General features: G+C 53.0%; 2 protein-coding genes across 2 annotated transcripts; one reads left to right on the top strand and one right to left on the bottom strand.

Annotated features, from left to right (window-relative positions):
* Positions 1 to 1,991: 1,991 nt before the first annotated feature.
* On the top strand, positions 1,992 to 2,576 carry LOC132502958 (charged multivesicular body protein 4b-like). Its single transcript, XM_060119275.1, has one exon. It carries the CDS (start codon positions 2,007 to 2,009, stop codon positions 2,574 to 2,576), a length of 570 nt encoding a protein of 189 aa, XP_059975258.1. The 5' UTR covers positions 1,992 to 2,006.
* Positions 2,577 to 2,656: 80 nt separating this feature from the next.
* CIMAP2 (ciliary microtubule associated protein 2) lies at positions 2,657 to 15,719 on the bottom strand. The gene is given in 10 exon segments (XM_060119265.1): positions 2,657 to 2,719; positions 4,910 to 5,035; positions 6,111 to 6,273; positions 8,154 to 8,299; positions 8,436 to 8,573; positions 13,686 to 13,808; positions 14,013 to 14,041; positions 14,044 to 14,176; positions 14,633 to 14,717; positions 15,652 to 15,719. Coding segments are annotated over 10 exon segments (1,074 nt in total).
* Positions 15,720 to 19,840: the final 4,121 nt, after the last annotated feature.

The following is a 19,840-nucleotide window of genomic DNA, read 5'->3' as shown; positions in this document are numbered from 1 at the left end:
GGAATTTTCCAGACAGAAACTAGGAGAAGAGTGTTTCAAGAACAGATCACAGTGTGGCCAAAGCATGGCCTGGCTGGAGTGCAAAGTGAGCATGTCCACACGGCCAGAGGGTGGCCAGCTGGAGTAAAGAGACCAGGCTGTAAGAACCAGAAAGGTGACCAGATGGAAAACTTGCTCCGTTGGTCCATCAGCCACATTTATGAAGCACCTCCTATGTGTATAGCTCTAAATAATGGAAAGCAAAAGGCCGCCTTTCCACACAGGAGTCAAATCCCAGGCTGCCTAGCTGGAAGCCCAGAACCAGCGGTTTGGCAGAAAGAAGCAGGTGAGGCTTGGCAGTGACAGGTGAGAAAGATTAGCTGCCACTACACATTCCAGAAGGAGACTTTACAACACTCCCACACACGCCCTCTCTCGCCTGGACTGAAGACAGCAAATTGTTCAAGGCCAAGTTGTGTTCCACACCCATGGCCTCTGCAAACCTGGCCAAGGAGGAGAGGCTGAAGTACAGGATCTGAGTCAGAGCCCTGGTCCCCGCCCTGCCTGTTTGGCTGCGGGCCTCTGAGCCATTTCCATCACCCCCACCTCTGCAGGCACTCACGTATAAGATGGGAAGACAGCCCTGACAATCGCTCTTTGCCTTTCTACAGCAGCCTCACAGTCTGTGGACCCTACACTCTTCCATCCACACCCACACTGGGTCGTGGCCCGCACCCTACAGCCGTAGCAGGGATTGACAATAGCACACCAACATGGAGGGTTTGTGAGGCCCCAGTGAGAGCACCTCCATCCTTCCAGACTCGATTTGTTCTTATTAATTCTTTACTCCTGCCTTAGTTTTAAATTTATTTTGACTTTTTTAAACTTCTAGAATCGAATGATGGCTTCTGTTGGTTTCAATCTTTCCTATTTAATATTAAAAGCTATTAAAGCTATGAATTTTCCTCTAATGGGTGCTTTGACAATATTACATAGGTTTTGATATAGAGTTTTTATTGTAATTAATTTCTAAATGGACTGTAATTTCAAACTAGATTTTCTCTTAGACCCAAGAGCTTTTAAGAAGACTACTTACTAGTTTCCAAGTACTTGGTTTTGAGGGTTATCCTTTTATTGTTAATGTCTTGTTTTATTGTACTCTGTTTAGAAAAAGTAACCTAAAATTTTCTATGTAGGGTGTTTTAAATTTAGATATTTTAAATGAAATTTTCTTAGAAGATTAACTTTTATAAATGTTCCATGGGGCCTCCCTGGTGGCGCAAGTGGTTGAGAGTCCGCCTGCCGATGCAGGGGATACGGGTTCGTGCCCCGGTCTGGGAGGATCCCATATGCCGCGGAGCGGCTGGGCCCGTGAGCCATGGCCGCTGAGCCTGCGCGTCCGGAGCCTGTGCTCCGCAACGGGGGAGGCCACAACAGTGAGAGGCCCGCATACCGCAAAAAAAAATAATAATAAAAATAAATAAATAAATAAATGTTCCATGAATATCTGAAAATAATGTGGAGTAAAACACACCTATTCAAATCCTCCAAATAATTATTTACATGTCCTTATCTGTCAAATTCTCAGGTCTATTAAGAATTCCCGGACTTCCCTGGTGGCGCAGTGGTTGAGAGTCTGCCTGCCGATGCAGGGGACACGGGTTCGTGCCCCGGTCCGGGAAGATCCCACATGCCGTGGAGTGGCTGGACCCATGAGCCATGGCCACTGAGCCATGGCCGCTGAGCCTGCGCATCCAGAGCCTGTGCTCCGCAACGGGAGAGGCCACAACAGTGAGAGGCCCGCGTACCACAAAACAAAAAACAAAAAAACACAGCTGTTCAGGAGGCCTGCTGCAGCAGGGAGTGGCAGGGTGGGGAGTGGGCAGCGCAGGCTGGCACGTCCAGCAGCAGCAGTAGTGTCAGTGTTTGGGCAGCTGTTCGGGGCTGGAGGGGGTAAAGCCGGCAAGGGCGGCCCGACCCCCACCCCCCACCGGGAGGCCATCCAGAGGCTTTGGAACACAGAGGAGATGCTAAGTAAGAAGCAAGAATTCCTGGAGAAGAAGATAGAGCAGGAGCTGATGGCTGCCAAGAAGCACGACACCAAAATCAAGTGTGCTGCCCTCCAGGCACTGAAGCGCAAAAAGAGGTATGGAAAGCAGTTGGTACAGATCAACGGCATGCTGTCAACCATCGAGTTCCAACGAGAGGCCCTGGAGAATGCCAACACCAACACCGAGGTGCTCAAGAATGTGGGCTATGCCACCAAGACCATGAAGGCTGCCCACGACAACATGGACGTCGATAAAGCTGATGAGTTATTGCAGGACATTGCTGACCAGCAGGAACTTGCAGAAGAAACTTCAACAGCTATTTCAAAATCTATAGGGTTTGGAGAAGAGTTTGACGAGGATGAGCTCATGACAGAATTAGAACTAGAACAGGAGGAACTAGACAAGAATTTGCTGGAAATCAGTGGACCGGAAACAGTCCCTCTACCAAATGTTCCCTCTGTATCCCTACCAACAAAACCCACCAAGAAGAAGGAAGAGGAAGACGACGACATGAAGGAATCGGAGACCGGGGCTGGATCCACTTAACCGGTCCAGTGCGGGCTGGGCCCAGTCTGATGGCCTGCGCGGCGGGCAGGCGCGTGTGTGTGCAGGGCAGGCAGGTTCCATCACTCTCGAATCTTCCTCCAAAGCAGTAGGGCAGCATCACTGCTCACTCTGCATAGCATGGTCTGCACCCAGCGGGACAGGCAAGGGGCGGGGGAGGTGCCTGCTGTTTATAATGTTGACTTTCTGTAAAATAAACTGTATTTGCAAATCCAACACTGAGCTTCTGGACTACACTAACTCCACTGCTGAACTTCAGTGGATAGGGTCGACCGTTTGCAGTTGAAATGATCTGAAAATGTAGCCTCTGTCCTTTTAAGTCAGCTGACTTGTTACACATCTCTTTGTAAGACTTGTATGGTACTGGCAGGAGTTGTTTGTTTATTTTTTTATAAATTTATTTATTTTGTTTAATTATTTTTGGCTGTGTTGGGTCTTCGTTGCTGCGCCCAGGCTTTCTCTAGTTGCGGCGAGCGGGGGCTACTCTTCGTTGCAGTGTGCAGGCTTCTCATTGCGGTGGTTTCTCTTGTTGCAGAGCATGGGCTCTAGGCACGTGGGCTTCAGTACTTGCGGCATGTGGCCTCAGTAGTTGCGGCTCACGGGCTCTAGAGCACAGGCTCAGTAGTTGTGACGCACGGGCTTAGTTGCTCCGCGGCATGTGGGATCTTCCCGGACCAGGAATCGAACCCGTGTCCCCTGACTTGTCAGGCGGATTCTCAATCACTGCGCCACCAGGGAAGCCCAGGAGTTGTTTTTTAAAAGCCATAAGCTTTTCCTTGTCCTTAGCTGTAATAAAGCATCTGATTTTGGTTTCCTTGAGAGCTGTATTTCAGTCCATCGCCTGTGTACTGGCCCCTGTGTTTCCCACTCTGGCCCACTCCTCACTCCCACTCCCCTGGTCTTTTTGGAGTTTGTGACACTTATTTGAAACAGATGGTGTTCTCTTGAGAGCGCGTGAGATTGTTAGGGTTAAATCCCAGCTATACATTTTTCTAACGTAGCTCTAAGGTCCTTGTTGCTGTTTGTGATAACTGATAGATAACTCATACATTTATAATCAGATGAAACTATGGTTTGCACTGTCTATTAAATATCTCAATTAATTTAAAAAAAACAGCTGTTCAAAACCAGGCAAAACTAACCTGCACTACTGGAAGTCAGGAGAGGAACCACCTGATGGGGAGGGAGGTTGGGGGGTGGCCCTGCGGTGCTGGAAACGTGCCCTTCAACCCTCTGGGGGGTGGTTACATGGTGAGTCCATTTTGTGACAATTCATGGAGCTCTTCACTTAGGACTCATGCTCCCTTCTGTATGGTTATTAGACACCAGTAAAAGGTGGGCTTAAAAAATGAAGGACAGGGCTTCCCTGGTGGCGCAGTGGTTGAGAGTCCGCCTGCCGATGCAGGGGACATGGGTTCGTGCCCCGGTCCAGGAAGATCCCACATGCCGCGGAGCGGCTGGGCCCGTGAGCCATGGCTGCTGAGCCTGCGCGTCCGGAGCCTGTGCTCCGCAACGGGAGAGGCCACAACAGTGAGAGGCCCGCGTACTGGAAAAAAAAAAAAAAAAATGAAGGACAGGAATGAGAAACGGAATGAGGCTGATGCCCAATGCCATCTGGTGAATGAAGAAGGCAGGCACACGAAGGCAAGAGCTTAGCTGTCTTACAAGAACACCAACAAACCGAAGATTACATCATATATGGGGGATGGCTGCCTCTGGGGAGGGGGAGGAGGGGGGGAGGAGAGGGGAGGGGGAGGAGAGGAGAGGGGGAGAGGGGGAGGAGGGGGAGGGGGAGGAGAGGAGAGGGGGAGGAGTGGGAGGGGGAGGAGAGGGTCCTTGCTCAACCAGAGATGAGAAATAGGCCAAGTCCCCGAGCTGCCCCTGAGGCCTCAAGACAAATATGAAGAGAATGGAGGGAGCATTTCCCTAGAAAATAAGAGAGTGGGATGGCTCTGGGTGATGTCCATTAGCACAGTGGTTCTCAAATTTGTCCCTAGAACAGCAATATCAGCATCACCTGAGAACTCATTAGAAATGCAAGTTCCCAGGCCCCACTCCAGGCTTACTGAATCAGAAGCTCTGGCGTGGGGCAAGCCCTCCAGGTGAGGCTAATGCCCGCTCAAGTTTGAAAAACCACTGCCTGAGAGAAATGAGACAGTGGGAGTGGGTGCTAGTCCCTGGTAGAAAAAAAAAGAGGTGGGATTGGCTCCCTCAGAGAATCAGTTCCCGGGGGGAAGGAGAACTTGGGGCTGCCTGCAGAGTTAGGAGAGGGTTCCCTGCTTCTCACTGTGTATCCCCTACGCAGACCCACTCACCCAGGTTCCCAGAATCATCTGGGAGGCCTTTATGCCTATCCGCTTGGGAGATGGCAGGAACGGTGGTTGGTTGATGCGTTTGCGTTCCTTCTCTGGAGGAAGCCACGTACTGGGACCAGATGTGGCCTAGAGGTGAGGAACAAAAGCTGAAAGCTTGGCGAGGTCTGGCGGTGGTCAGCCTGGGGCCGGGCCTGATGAGGGCTCCGGGCAGCTGACCTCACCCCCCTGGCAGCCCAGAGACTTGAGCCAAGGATGGTGGAAGGTACCTGGCCATCTCCCAACTTACCAGGAGCCCATCCTCTGGGGGTGAAGGGGCCCAGCGGGACTCTCATGACCCCTGCCACCCACTCTATGCCCACCCATCAGCCTGAAACCTCTTTCCAGGTTCCCATGGGCCCTCCCGGTCTGGCAGGGTCCAGAGAGTTGCTCCAGACCCCAGTCTGGGGAGCAGAAGCCACACGGACTTTGCAGCTAAATGATCTGGGCTCCAATCTTGGCTCCTTCTCCCCCTTGCTGGGAGCCTGGGCAAATCCCTTCCTATCTCTGGACCTCAGTTTCCTTTCATGAAATGCAAAAGACAATCCCTCCCTCCAGGGGGCTGAAAGGTGCCCGCCCCAGAGCAGGTATTCAGGAAATGTGGGTACCCTTTTTCATTCCCCTGGACACGCCCACCTTCCCAAGCCCTTAGCAGTTCCCTCCCTGGGGGGCAGAACCTGCTTGGGGGTCGACTAATGTCCAGAGCCTACTCAGATGACTGGCTGCCGAGCCCCCAGAAAGGAGCCCACCACTCCCCTAAATAGAACAGGTGTGCGGCTTTCTGTCGGACAGACCCCTTATTCACACTTGGTCCCGCTCCAGTTTTCCCCTCATCCTCTCTGCAGGGGAGGGAGGGGCTGAGATCAATGCCCACTGGGCACTTCCCGGGTGCCAGACTCCATGCTATAGGCTCTAGTACTAACCTCATTGAATTCTCACAGCCACCTGGTCACGCTCACGGGACAAGCATGTAAACCAAGGCTCAGAGAGTGACAGACACTGATCCAATGTGACTAGTAAGTACAATGCCAGGATTGGGAACCAGGTGAGTCTGGTACCCAAGGGTGAGCTTTCGGCTGAAATAGTCACTTCCACCCCACCCTGCCCCCGCAGGAAAGCCCCCTTCCAAGAGAAGAAGGAAGGAAGGCCATAGGGGGACAGTGACTAGTTTGGGGGGACACTGGCTAACTGTGGCCCAATAAATTCTTTCTGGAGGGGCTTCTGGGTTGTGGGGAACTTTTGAAAAAACTCCACGCTTCTTATTGTGACATGAGTTAAGTTCTTCCACGAAGCTCTTGAAATTCATCAGTTCCCTGGGCCGTTTTTTTCTGAGAAACAGAGGAGGAAAAAGAATATGTTATGTCAGGAAAAGCGAGAGCTGCGATTCTGGACCCTTACCACAATCAGAGACAAGCAGTTGTCCAATGAGGCATCTCTCTCCCCAGTGCCTGCCACTGTCCCATGGCCAGGCCAGTCCACCCTGACCTGGGCGACAGAGATGAAGCCCCCCAGCCAGGGGTGGGGTGAGTCTGATGGGGTGTCTAACAGCCCCTCCTCCGTGCAGTGCCCTGCAGCCCAGCTTGCCTTCATCCATTTCTTCTTTCTTTCACTTGTTTCGTGGACATTTACTGAGTCAGGCACTGTTCTGAGCAGGAGCGATAGTTCAAATATTTAAAAACCGGTGTGACGGGGGAACACTCAGGATTCTTAGGGCAGCAAAACTACTCTGTATGATACTATAATGGTGGATACATGCTATTATATATTTGTCCAAACCCACTGAATGTACAACACCAAGAGTGAACCCTAATGTAAACCATGGACTTTCGATGATAATAATGTGTCAATGTAGATTCACTGATTGTAAGAAATGTTCCCCTCTGGTGCTGATTTTTTTTTCATTTTTTTTTTTTTTTTTTTTGCGGTACGCGGGCCTCTCACCATTGTAGCCTCTCCCGTTGCGGAGCACAGGCTCTGGACATGCAGGCTCAGCAGCCATGGCTCACAGGCCCAGCCACCCCGCGGCATGTGGGATCTTCCCGGACTGGGGCGCGAACCCATGTCCCCTGCATCGGCAGGTGGACTCTCAACCACTACGCCACCAGGGAAGCCCTGGTGCTGATTATTGATAGTGGGGGCCTGGACATGTAGGGGGGACAGAGGGAACATGAGAACCCTGTACTTTCTGCTCAGTTTTGCTGTGAACCTAAAACTGCTCTTTAAAATGTCTATTTTTTTAGATAACGCAAAATAATATCCTGTGGCCTGGGCATTGGCTCTAGGGCCTACGGAGCGTCTGAGGCCCCTGCTATGCTGGCAGGACACCTTAGTAGCTGGTCATGGGGAGGCCTGGGAAGCCCCAGGGAGGAGCCAGGTTGCAGGGCTCATTCAGTGGCTATTTACCAGCTGGTCCCAAAGAATTTCAACATTTCACCACCCCCGCTTCCTAGCGCTCCTGATGCCTTTACCACGGCACCCACTCCCTGCTAACATTCTATATTGTTTTCACTTGCGATTGTGTTTCTTTTTGCACTAGAAAGTAAGCACTTACTAGAAAGTAAGCACCACTGGGGCAGGTTCCCCTGCATCTAGACGATTACCTGGCCCAAGGCACACAAGAGTGAAGGCAGAGTAGAGACAAAATAAACAGTTAGACAAATACTTAAGTCCAATTACTATGAAAGCAAAGCCCACGGTGCTAGGGATCCCACAACAGGAATTTGACTGGTACAGGAAAGGGGGGCATCAAGCTAAAATTCTACCTCAGCTTCCCCTCCCAACCCTCCAGTTCTCTGCCACTAACCCAGTCAGCTTAGCTGGGTCCGAGATGGCTGGGAAGTGTCTCCAAAACAGCAGGACACCCAGGCCTCACCATTCAGGTCCCTGCAGGCCTGGCAGCCTGTCTCCCATCCAGGCCTGGCCCTGGGGCCCCCTGCACCTCCCCTGCAATTCGTGCTGGTACAGAGGAGAGGGGACTGGAGGTGAAGCCAGACAGATGCCGTGGGGTTCAATCCCGGCTCTGCCCCTACCAGCTGCGTGGCTAGCCTCAGTCTCCTCCTCTAACACAGGGCGCCTTACCCTGCCCTAGCTGGGAGTGGGGAGTGAGCAGGCTATGGGAAGAGTCCTGTGCAGAGCCTAGCACACAGGCTGCTGTGGATAGGTGAGGCCTGTTTTCCTGCCAGGGAAGGCATAGCCCACCTGGGTACACACCTGCACAGAGTAATGTCCATAAGGCTGGAGCTTGCTTCGGTCACCAGAGAAAGTGTCATAGAGGATGTGGGTACCCATGGATCGCACCAGGTACGCCTCGATGCCACTTTTGAAGGTGTAGGTGCCCAGTGTCAGACTGCTCCCCTGGAACAGAGCACAGAGGACAATCCCTGCAGGTCCATCACCCCCTCGGGGCCTCGGTTTCCCCATCTGCCCTGGAGTCCCCCCACCCAGGTCTGCTCAGGAAGGTGGGCGAGGCCTAGCCAGGGTAGGGGGATACCTGATGAGCCAAGGGGGGCGGTTTGTTGGTCATCCTGCACATGAGGCCCTTGGAATGAGACCAGTTCCAGGCACTCTCCTCCAGCTTCGTGTATGGGTTGCCCTTCTCCCCATAATTTCCAGGGCCTGGATAGTAGTTCTGGGGGCAAGAGGGAGGGACATAAAAGCCGTTAGTCCGAGGCCTTGTGCTTCTGAGTGCACCTGAGGAAGAGATGTCCCCCCGAGGGTAACGGGATTTTCAGAGCCCCTGTGTGTTAACTGCCCCCCCCCAAACACACAGCACTGTGGGCCTGTGAGCCTCTGCCCTGCTCAGACCTTCAGTTTCAAGTTCAGACTTCACTGGGGCCCCACTGGTCAGTCCAACTTACCCCTCACTCTTCCCTTCCTACATCTGACGCTTCAGCCAAAGTGAGGTCCTTGCTGGTCCCCAAACCTATGCCATCCTGTGGCCACCTCCTTGCCTTTGCTTGCTTGTACCATTACTGCCACCCAAAATGCCCTTCCTGCCTTCTTGGCCTTGGCAAATTCTTCTAATCCTGCAAAGCCAGCTCGAGTGTCATCTCTCCTGGGAATGAAGCCTTCCTTCCCTGATCACCCCAGACAGCTGCTTGCTTTGGTGGTCTCGGAAATCCCAACCATTACACCCCTGTGATATAGCCCTACGTTTAGATGAATGGGTTTCCCACTGGGCTGTGAACAGTGCTGCGACCTGGAGGGATCTGGAGTCCTGGGTTCGAATCCTGACTCCACTGCTTCCTAGCTGAGTGACCTTGGGCATGCCACTTAATCCTTCTTAGCCTCATGGCCCACATTTCAAGCATAGGGACAGTAGAACTTTCTTCCAAGGTAATGAGGATGATATGAAATAACGTCTATAAAGCCTCCTGCACGTGCCCAGCCCATAGTGGGTGCCAACACCTAATACGTCAGGGTGGGGTGGCTGTCTTGGTGGGGCGGGGTAGGAGAGAAAGATGTAGGAGAGGTTGAGAACTGTGGCTGGAATGAGCATCTGGAGCCTCGACTGCCAGGGTCGGAAATATGGCCTTTGTAGGTGGAATGAGAAGAGCCACCCTGCAGTACAGGTGGGTGAGTGGGTAGCCATCTTTGGGTCAAGACCAGGCAGGATGTTTTCTGCTGCTTTGCACCTTTTAGCCACACGGGATCGCTGCTACTCCACAGATGGCTCAGCCCTGCCTACCTCCAGTCCCTGGAACCTCCCAGGATGCAGCCCAGAACCAGACCTGGCAGAGAGGGTGGGTAGTCAGGCTGTGGCAGGCATCAGATTCGTTCACCCTCAGAGGAACCAGAATGCACATTGCCTCCTTCCAGGGCCCAGGGTTTCCAGGTATGTTCAGGAGGAAAGCCCCAAAGTAGGAAAGTGGGTCTCAACATCATGTGCTGGCTGCTTTACTCGCCTTAATATCTTGGTCCTAGAGACATCCTGATGAGATCAAATCCGTGCCGCTTGCAATCAATAGATGGGGAAACTGAGTCTCAGAGAGGCAAACCTTGTGTCCAAGGTCCCACCTCCAGAAAGGGGCAGCACAAGGGTTCTAACTTCAAAATCCATGCATGATCCTTCTGAGCTTCTACTGTTTCCCAGGCACTGTGCAGGCACCAGAGGTGGGAGAGAAATAAGCCCCACGGTGTCTAGGGAGACCTCAGAAGTGAGGGTTATAACAAAGGGGCGGAGCTGCTGATCCCGGAGCTCCACAGACCAGGAGGAGCCCAGTGCCAGCACTCTGTCAGCAAAGCCTCATCTCTCCCTTCAAACCTTCAGGTTCAGAGGTGCAGTAACACACCTGGGCTGATGTGAACACCCCTGACTTTAGCTAGAATGTTATGTTTCAGGGCTTCTGGGACCCAGGCAGGAGTGCTTAATTCTGGGGGAAGTGGGAATTGTCACTTACAAGATTTTTTTTTAGGTGGATCTTGAAGAAAGAGTCATCCTCTCAGAAGACGAAGTGGAGGGACAGGTGTCCCAGATAGAGGGAGCCAGAAGAGCACCTTTGAGCCAGTTGGGAAAGGTATACTGGGAAGAGAATGGGAAGGCCCTGAAGGCCAAGCGGGGCATCCAGACTTGATTCTGAGGCATGAGGACTCTTAGGAAGGCGACTGGGGCAATAGTAGGTGACCAGGAAATCAGTCCTGGGGGCGCCCCTGGGCAGGGAGCGTGTGGCTAGGGCTTGGGCGGAGGTCAAGGGGATGGAAGGAGGAGGATGGGAGACAGAAGCACAGACCCCCGTGACTACAGGGGAACAAGGTGCCCATGGGTTTCTGGCTCTGGCCTTTGGGCGGTGCCATTGCCCAGGAAGAGCAGGCCTGTGGGAGATGCTGACATGGCAGGAGGGGGGCATGCAGAGTTTGAGAAGCCTGGAGGACCCCGGGGTGGGGATCTGAAGCCATGTGCATGGAGCCTGGCTGCACAAGAGAGAACACCCCACAGAGGGTGGTGGGGAGGGCAGGTCCTGGGAAAGAGAAGCCGTGGAGGGAGGCTGGCGGAGGAGCTCCAAGGACACAGAGCCCAGTGTCCCCAAAGCCAAGGGAGGGCAGAGCTTACTAGGAGGAGGATGGAGGCAGAGCCCAGTGCCAGCAGAGAAGGCACTGGCTTTGCAGGGGTGTGCTTCAACAGCCCATCCGCTCTGGGGAAGGATTCACAGGACCCAAAGCAGGCACCCACAGCTTTGGCACTGGCACTGGGGAGGCCCCCATGGAGAAGTCAACACCCTGCACAGGTGGCATTTGTAGGCCTGTCCCACCCACACTGGGGGGACAACCGGAGGGACCAGAGGCCAGAGGAGGCCATCAGTCCCAGCCCAGAGCACGATGACAGCTGAGAAAGTCAGGCCTTGGATGTGAGCTCTCCTGGGGCTGCCTTCTGCCCACTGGGGCAGTGCCACCTCCTTGAACTTTCTGTCCAGCCCTGAACCCAGGAGAGTGGCTCGGGGAAATCCCTCAGGGCCCAGTGAGGTTACTGCAGGTGCAGCTGTGGGGACCAGAGAGGAGAACAGACAGTTGGAATGGAGGGACAGGCCGTGGGACCTTCACCCTGCTCAGCCAACCCTCACAGATGCTGCAGCACTGGGGACCAGGCACAGGAGGAAACAGACAGCATCTGATTTGCTCCCCCAACTCCTCTGCCTTCAGTGGGGCTGGGCTCTGCCATTAGATCCTGTCCTCCACAGATGGTCAAGGAACAATCCAAGTGATCCCAGCCTACGGGTCAAGTGCAGCTGTTATGTGTGGACACCTTGGACTCAATCCTGCCTCTGCCGCTTAGGAGCTCTGTGACCTTGGGCAGTCACTTAACCTCTCTGTGCTCGTTTCTGTCTGTAAAGTGGCGATGATAGTGTCTGCTTCAAAGGGTTGTGGTGAGGATTACATTAATTAGTACACTCAAGTGCTTAGAACAGTGCCTGGCACATGGCAAGTGCTGCATTAAGTGTCAGCTATTATTACTTTAGACTTGAAGGTAAGCACTCATCTTTCAGTGCCTCCAGGCAGCCCCTCTCCCCACAGTGCAGTTACAGCTTCTGCACCTGAGGATGCATGTGCACGTCCCCTGAACGTGGCAAGGAGTAATTCCCAGGCTCCATAGAAGGTTTCACAGTGGTGAGGTGTGGAGGAGAGGCCCTGGCTTGGGGTTTGCCCATTTGGCCCACTGGGGCAAGATGTTTATCCTCTCTGAGTCTCCAGGGCCTCGTCTGGAGTGATTATAAAAAATTAGAGTGAGGTGCTTCCCTGGTGGTGCAGTGGTTGAGGGTCCGCCTGCCGATGCAGGGGACACGGGTTCGTGCCCCAGTCCGGGAGGAGCCCACATGCCGCGGAGCAGCTGGGCCCGTGAGCTGTGGCCGCTGAGCCTGCGCGTCCGGAGCCTGTTCTCCGCAAAGGGAGAGGCCACAACAGTGAGAGGCCTGCCTGCAGAAAAAAAAAAAAAAAAAAAAAAAAAATTAGAGTGTTTTGGAGAACCAGTACTTAGTAGGCAGGCATGGGCTTAGTCCACAAAGGCTTATCATGTGCCTACTATGTGCCAGGCACGGCTAGGACCTGGGGATTCTGCAGCGAACCAACCGGGCAGATGTGGTCCACCCTCGGGGGCTGCTGTGCGCTGGGGGAGAGACACTGAACCCACAGCCACATCGGGGCTCCTGGGAAAAGGAGATGGCACCTCATGGGGTGAGGTCAGACCTCGGAGCTGAGAGCTGAGGGATGAGCAGGGGGTCCTTAGGTGACGGGGCTGCTGGGGGCGGAATGGTACTTCTGGTAGAGGGGAGAGCAGGGGCAAAGCACGGGGCGAGTGCTTTGCCTCACTTTGAGGAGTGAGGAGGGCAAGGGTGTCCAGCCCAGAGAGCATGAGGGGCAGGGGAGGAGGACCCCACTCATCCCGACCCACACCGATGCCACGGCAGCCCTCCCGCCACCCCCACCTCTCACTACAGTCACCTCCCATCTGGATGCCTCCGACCCCTTCCCCCACAAGCATGTCACTCAGTACCCATCACCCCCATCAAAACCCTCCTCCGCTGTCCTCCCACAGCACCTGGAATCAAACCCAAGGCCCTCACCTTGCCAGAAGGGCCTCATGTCCTGGTCCTCACCCCTCTGCTCTTGCCTCCTCCCCCCTCACTCACAGATTCCGTGAGTCTCCATTGCTCACCTACCGTTCGTTTTGCTCAAACGCCACCTCCTCCCAGAGGTCTTCCCTGACTACCCTATAAATGGCACCTCATCATTCGCCATCTCTCCCTGTCTCGTTTTTCCTCATGGCCCTCGTTACATGTGATTTGCTTCTCTGTACCGTTGTTTCTACCACGAGGACCACAGCTCCATGAGGGCAGGGACCTTGTCTTCATCACTGCTAGATCCCCAGGGCCTGGAACAGTACGTGGAACTAGAGGGCGCTCAAACCATTATTGGCTGGATGGCTGGATGGCTATAGATATGGAGGAGTTTGCTGAGCTCCTAATGTATGCCTGGCTCTGTGCCAGGGACTCAAAGATGAACCAGACCCATCCCTGCCTGCAGGGAGCTCCTGGTCTGGTGGGGGAGATGCAGAAACCTACGACAGCCAGTGGGCTGAAAGCTGTGGCACTGGAAAGCAGAGGGGCTGTGGGGTCCCAGAGGGGAGGCTGGCCAAGCCTGGGAAGAAGAACGGTAGGAGAAAGGGTGCTTCCAGCCACACCCAGGCTGCATGCTCTTCAGACAGAGCAGAGGGTAGGAGGGATCCCACTCCATGTATGAGAACACCTACCCCAATGAGTCCTCGGAAGCAAACCTCCCCGGAGCTGAGCAGCCCCCAGATGCTGCCCGGTTTCTCCTGCAACTCTTCTAAGAAGTCTTTGGAGCTGTAGGAGCCAGGCCCCAGCTCTTCCTTCTGCCCCCAGAGAAGAGAGCAGAGGTGAAAACTTTACACTTGGGAGTGTCCACGCGGGCAGGAGCCCAGGCGAGGATGTGTTCCTTAAAGGATGAGCTCTACCTGGGCCTGGGAGGACACTGCAGGCCACCCTGGGGGCAGGCAGGACCGGGCAGGAGGACCTGGCACCAGCGATAGGGCAGGGTGGGGCCCCAGGGGCCTCACCTGCTGCCGCTTCTCTTTCAGGATGGCCCGTACTGGAAGCGGGGCAGCTGCGTCAGCCGGCTGGCTTCCTGGGCCTTGGCGCAGCCTGTGCCCACCTCCTTCTTCAACTTCTTGATGCTGAAGCAGGTCTCCTTGCAGCCATAGGTCCCAGGTCCTATGTGGGACTGAGTCAGAGCACGGTCTGAGCGAGGCCAGCCGCGCCCACCAGTCCACCCACGGAGCAAGTCCTCGCCAAGCTGTCACCCTGACCTGGGAGTGGACAGGCAATACCCCTCGGGGGGCCCCTCCCCCAGCCCCGAGCCTGGCCCTCAAGGTGCAGCCATGGCGTCCTCTGTCACTGGCCCCCTTACACTTCATAGAGGGCCCGCAGCCAGTCTGTGCAAGACCTGCAAGTGGAACCCAGGTCTCTGTGGATCCGACCCATGCTGTTTTCACTACAGTCCTGCGTTTATCAAACACATCGAGGCCGCAGCTCTGAGTCAAGCTCTGAGCTGTGGGCTGAGGTCACGGAGGGGTGTGAGGCATGCCCCTTACACCGATCAGCTCATCTGTCACGGGGAGGGACTCGGAGGGGCAGTGGCCAGACCACGTGGGAGACTCGGGAAGCTATGCAAACTCACCACGTCCACAGAGTAAACCCTGCAGTACGGGGCCTCCCTGAAGGTGCTGAACTTCTGGTTGGGATAGACAGCAGAGACGTCAAACCTGGGAGGGACACATGCCCAGAGAGAGGCACCCAGCCCTGATGAGGGCAGTTCTGGGTGGTGGGGGAGTTGGCATCCCACGGGAGGTGACTTGGGAGCTGGCCCATGAAGGCTGAGGCCAGGGCTGCCGCCTCCTCAGGGTCTTCGTCCTTCCAGGTTCCCTCTCCCTAGATTCCACCCTTGTCTGGTCCCCTAACCCACTGCTGGGAACATTTACTCAAAATCTCCTTCTCAGTGCAACCACCGGCCGCCCCACCCCCTGCACTCGCAGGCTCCTCCTCCCCACTTCCTTTTTCTCCATAGCCCTTATCACTAGCCAACATTTTATATCTTTTTCTTTTTTTGTTTATTATCCACTCCCACCACCCCTCCCATATGAAGGCAAGCTCATGAGCAAGGGCTTTGCTGTTTTGTTCACTATTTTATCCCCAGATGGTAGAACTGTGCCTGGCACATAGTAGGTGATATATATATATGTCACCTATCACATATATATATATATATATATATATATATATATATACCACCTATGATATGATACATATATCATAGGTGGTATATATATATATATATATGATATATGTCATACATATGAATGAAGAAAGACACCTGGGCTGAAATCCCATGACTTTTGGGCTGAGTGACCTACTATGGGCCAGGCCACTCGGCCTCCCTGAGCAGCACATAGTAGGTGCTTCTGAAATGATTTTAAATAACTTAATAACGGTAGTAAAAGACTCTGGGCCGGGAAGTGCGGCAGGCAGGAGAGGTATAGAAAGTCCCGCCCCCACCCCTCACTGCCAGCCCTACGCCCCCCCGAAGGGAGCGCCCGTGAACCAGTTGGTGGCCATGGCGCTGGCCCGCTGCAGGCCAGATCGGCTTCTGCCACCGCCGCCACGGCAACCCAGGCCTTGCGATTTGTGATCGCCACAGACCTGTGCGTTGCGTGTTTGCCCACGCTGCGCCCCTGCAGGCGCACCCGCAGGGTCCCCGACTTTTCCATTCGGCTATGCACATTTTCATTGCTGCCTTGCCAGACATCCTTCCCTGAGCCCAGCAGATTTAATGGCCCCTCGCGGTGGTTAATACGGATGCCATTTGGTCGGGTTTTAGAGTCATTTGTTGAGGAACCGTTTCCGATTTCTTGCTTTAGGGCAGAGCCCTGCACAGGGCCTGGTGGAGCGCAAAGGCCTCTTGATGTTCACCTTATGCTGGTGGGACCAGTGAGACACACAGAAAGGGCTCGACTTAGGCAAAGGGCAATCCATTCCTTCTCCACTCTGGGGAGGGGAGGAGGAGAAAGAGGGAACGGGCAAGGGGGGCCAGAGCGTGGAGGGCAGGAATAAGGTGGTCAGGAGAGAGGTAGGATTGCAGGGATGGTGTCAGGACTCATTCCCGCCCCAGTTACCTGGACACCCACTCAGGGCAGACATTGTGCAGGGTGCCTGGGACCCAGATATGGTCCCTTCCCGGAGAGTCCAGTGGGGGAAACAATGACTACACAGTGTGACCAGGTCAGTGTGATAGGGAGGCCTCTGACCCAGACTGTGGGTGTGTAAGTCCGGGAAGGCTCCCTGGAGGAGGAGAATTCCAAACTCAACATTGAAGAGTGTGTGTGGTTTGCTAGGTAAAGAAAGGGGTTGAGGGTATGTGCCCCCAGCAAGTCATGGTCAGCTCTCTCCTCTCATCCTGCCTTATCTCCCACCAATGCCCCACAGTTGTGCTACAGACTGTCTAATATCATCTCCCATGATTGCCTTTGATCCCCCCAAGGGTTTTAGGCTAAGGTAGGGCAAAGGGCCATACGCCATTTGACGATGACAAGACTGAAACCAGAGAGAAACAGGACCTTCCCGGGGGGTCCTGCATCCAGCCTGTGGTGGAGATGGATTACCAGGACAGTGGGTCTCCTTCCAGGCCCCACCCAGTATCCTTCTGACATCCCAATATAGCATTTAAGCCATGAGCTGGACTCACGGGCCCCAGGCTGGCAGGCACATCGTCACGGTTGGCAGAGCATCCACCCTGCACTGCTGAGCTGAAGGTCAGAGGCATCAGGCCTTGGGAACACACACAGAATAGCCACGCCAGGCCAGCCAAGCATGGACTTTGCCCCTTCCCAACCATGCGACCTTGGGCAAGTCACTTCCTTCTCTGATTCTCAACTTTCTTACCTATAAAATAAAGCCAGTAATCTCTGTATCTCCAGACTGCTGTGAAGATTAAATGAGCTAATTTAGGTATGCTCCTGGAACATAGCAGAAGCACAACAAGAGGTCATTCCCAGCCCTTGGAAAGGGAACTTACAGAAGGTCCAGGGGCAGAGAGTGTGTGTCATTCACTCCTGGTGCAGTACGTGGCACATAGTATATGCTCAGCAAATATTTGTTGAGTGACAAGTGAACGAATAAATGAATCTAACCCAACTTCCCAGTAATGCATAAATCTTCAAAGAGAATCATGTTCGAGTCCTAGCCCTGCTGCTTCCTAGCTGGTGGCCTTGGGCAAGTTACCCTCGCTAAGCTTCAATTTCCTTGTCTGTGACATGTGACTGCAGTCTCCTGGAGGAGCTGTTTTGAGGAGTGAGTGACATGTGACTGTGTCCACTACCACATCCTATGTGCTAGGGAGGCCCTGCAACCAGCCCCAGGGCTGCTCAGGTGTTCTCAGGCCCAGCCCTGCCTGGGGCTGCTTTGCTTCTCTCCCATCATGAAAGCCTTGGCTCTGGGACTTACGGAGGAATAACCACAGGATATAGGCCAAGGTTCATTGGGCTGGGAGTTCTGGCTGCCAGGCAGCTCAGAGCAGGCCAGAGTGAGTCAGCTCTGCAGCAAGGCAGCCTGCTCTAATCAGCCCAAAGCCTTCCCATCACAGCAACTTACTGATCACAGCAATTAACTCTCTCTTGTAGGTACTATTGCAATCCTCTCCAACCCCTATTATACAGAAGAGGAAACTAAGGATCAGACAGGGAGAGTAACTTGCCCTGGTCACATCTAATGAGCATCACACAGCAGATACAAAGCTCATAACTAAGTTTGCAAGAGTTTCTAACCCATCTTCTAGAGCCATCTATTATGTCAATAAAGTCAAGTCAAGTTTCTTAGCCAGGATTCAGGCCTCTGTGATGGGGCTATGGCTGTTACCTTATGTCCTCATCTGCTGCCATCTCTTTCCCATGCTCTGTAAGTTTCAGCCACATGGGGCTACTCTGTCCCTAGGCATACCCTGCCCTGGCAAAGCTCTAGCCTTTTCATGTGCCTTTCCTGCCGCTGAAATGCACCGGCAACCTAACGTCCCCATCCAACTCCTACTCATCTCCTCAGAGTCAGATCAAAAGCCAAAGCCACCCATTAGGATGGCCATTATAAAAACAAACAGAAACAAAAACAGAAACAAATTACAAGTGTTGGTAAGGATATAGAGAAATTGGAACACTTGTGTATTGTTGGTGGGAATATAAAATGGTGCAGCTCCTGTGGAAAAAAAAGTATAGCGGTTTTTCAAAAAACTAAACAGAATTACCATATGACCCAGCAATTCCACTTCTGGGCATATAGCTAAAAGAAGTGAAAGCAGGGACTCAAACAGATATTTGTACACCCATGTTCATAGCAGCATTGTTCCCAACAGCTAAAATGTGGAAACAACCCAAATGTCCACTGATGAATGAATGGATAAACAAAATGTGGTATATACATACAATGGAATATTATTTAACCTTAAAAAGGAAGGAAATTTTGACACAAGTTTACTACATGGATGAACCTTGACATTATGCTCAGTGAAATAAGCCATACAAAAAAGAACAAATGTTGTATTATTATTCCACTCATATGAGGTACATAAAGTAGTCAAATTCACAGAGACAGAAACCAGAACGACGGTTGCCAGGGCTAGGGGAAGGAGGGCATGGAGAGTTGTTTAATGGGTACAAAGTTTCAGTTTGGGAAGATGAAAAAGTTCTGGAGATGGATGGTAGTGATGGTTGCACAATGTGAATATACTTAATACTACTGAACTGTACAGTTAAAATGGTAAATTTTATGTAAAGTATATGTTATGACAATAAAAAGGGGGGAAAAAAGCCAAACTCCCTGGGAATCTGTCTCTGTTCCCCCCAAGCAGGTCAAGAGCCCAAGTTTCATCTCATGATCACCAGCAATTTATAGTAACAATTTTAAATTAAAAGTTATTAAATTTTACATTTAAAATTACAGGTGAGGGGGCTTCCCTGGTGGCGCAGTGGTTGAGAGTCCGCCTGCCGATGCAGGGGACACAGGTTCGTGCCCCGGTCTGGGAGGACCCCATGTGCTGCGGAGCGGCTGGGCCCATGAGCCATGGCCACTGAGCCTGCGCGTCTGGAGCCTGTGCTCCGCAACGGGAGAGGCCACAACAGTGAGAGGCCCGCGTACCGCAAAAAAAAAAAAAAAAAAAAAAAAAATTACAGGTGACGGATTTCCCTGGTGGCACAGTGGTTAAGAATCCACCTGCCAATGTAGGGGACACGGGTTCGAGCCCTGGTCCAGGAAGATCCCACATGCCATGGAGCAACAAAGCCCGTGCGCCCCAACTACTGAGCCTGCGCTCTAGAGCCCACAAGCCACAACTACTGAAGCCCGTGCACCTAGAGCCCATGCTCCACAACAAGAGAAGCCACAGCAATGAGAAGCCCGCGCACCGCTATGAAGAGTAGCCCCCGCTCGCCACAACTAGAGAAAGCCCGTGTGCAGCAACGAAGACCCAGTGCAGCCATAAATAAATAAATAAATAATAAATAAATAAATTACAAGTGAAAAATATCTACAGAATGTTGTTTTAATTTACCTTTTTATTGCTCAAGTCAAATATTTTTTCCAAGTTTACAAATTGGCTCTATTTCCTCTTCTGAAAATGCTGGTCTGTTTTTCAAGAAGATAAAGCAACAGGGTCTCAGGAGCACAGCTCCAGATGGAATGAGGGGTGGGAGGGACTCAGAAGTTCAGACCTGGGACTTGGTGGTCCAATGGGTAAGACTCTGTGCTCCCAATGCAGGGGGCCAGGGTTCCATCCCTGGTGGGGGAAGTAGATCCCATACGCATGCTGCAACTAAGAAGTCCACATGCCACAACTAAAAAAAAAAAA

Source organism: Mesoplodon densirostris, chromosome 2, assembly GCF_025265405.1.
Source record: "Mesoplodon densirostris isolate mMesDen1 chromosome 2, mMesDen1 primary haplotype, whole genome shotgun sequence".
NCBI lineage: Eukaryota > Metazoa > Chordata > Mammalia > Artiodactyla > Ziphiidae > Mesoplodon > Mesoplodon densirostris.
Note: the sequence above shows the minus strand (reverse complement) of the source record. Positions and strands in the feature narration are given on the sequence as shown.

Coding starts and splice junctions, on each gene's coding strand:
- LOC132502958 (XM_060119275.1), top strand. CDS start 2,007: ATGCTAAGTAAGAAGCAAGAATTCCTGGAGAAGAAGATAGAGCAGGAG.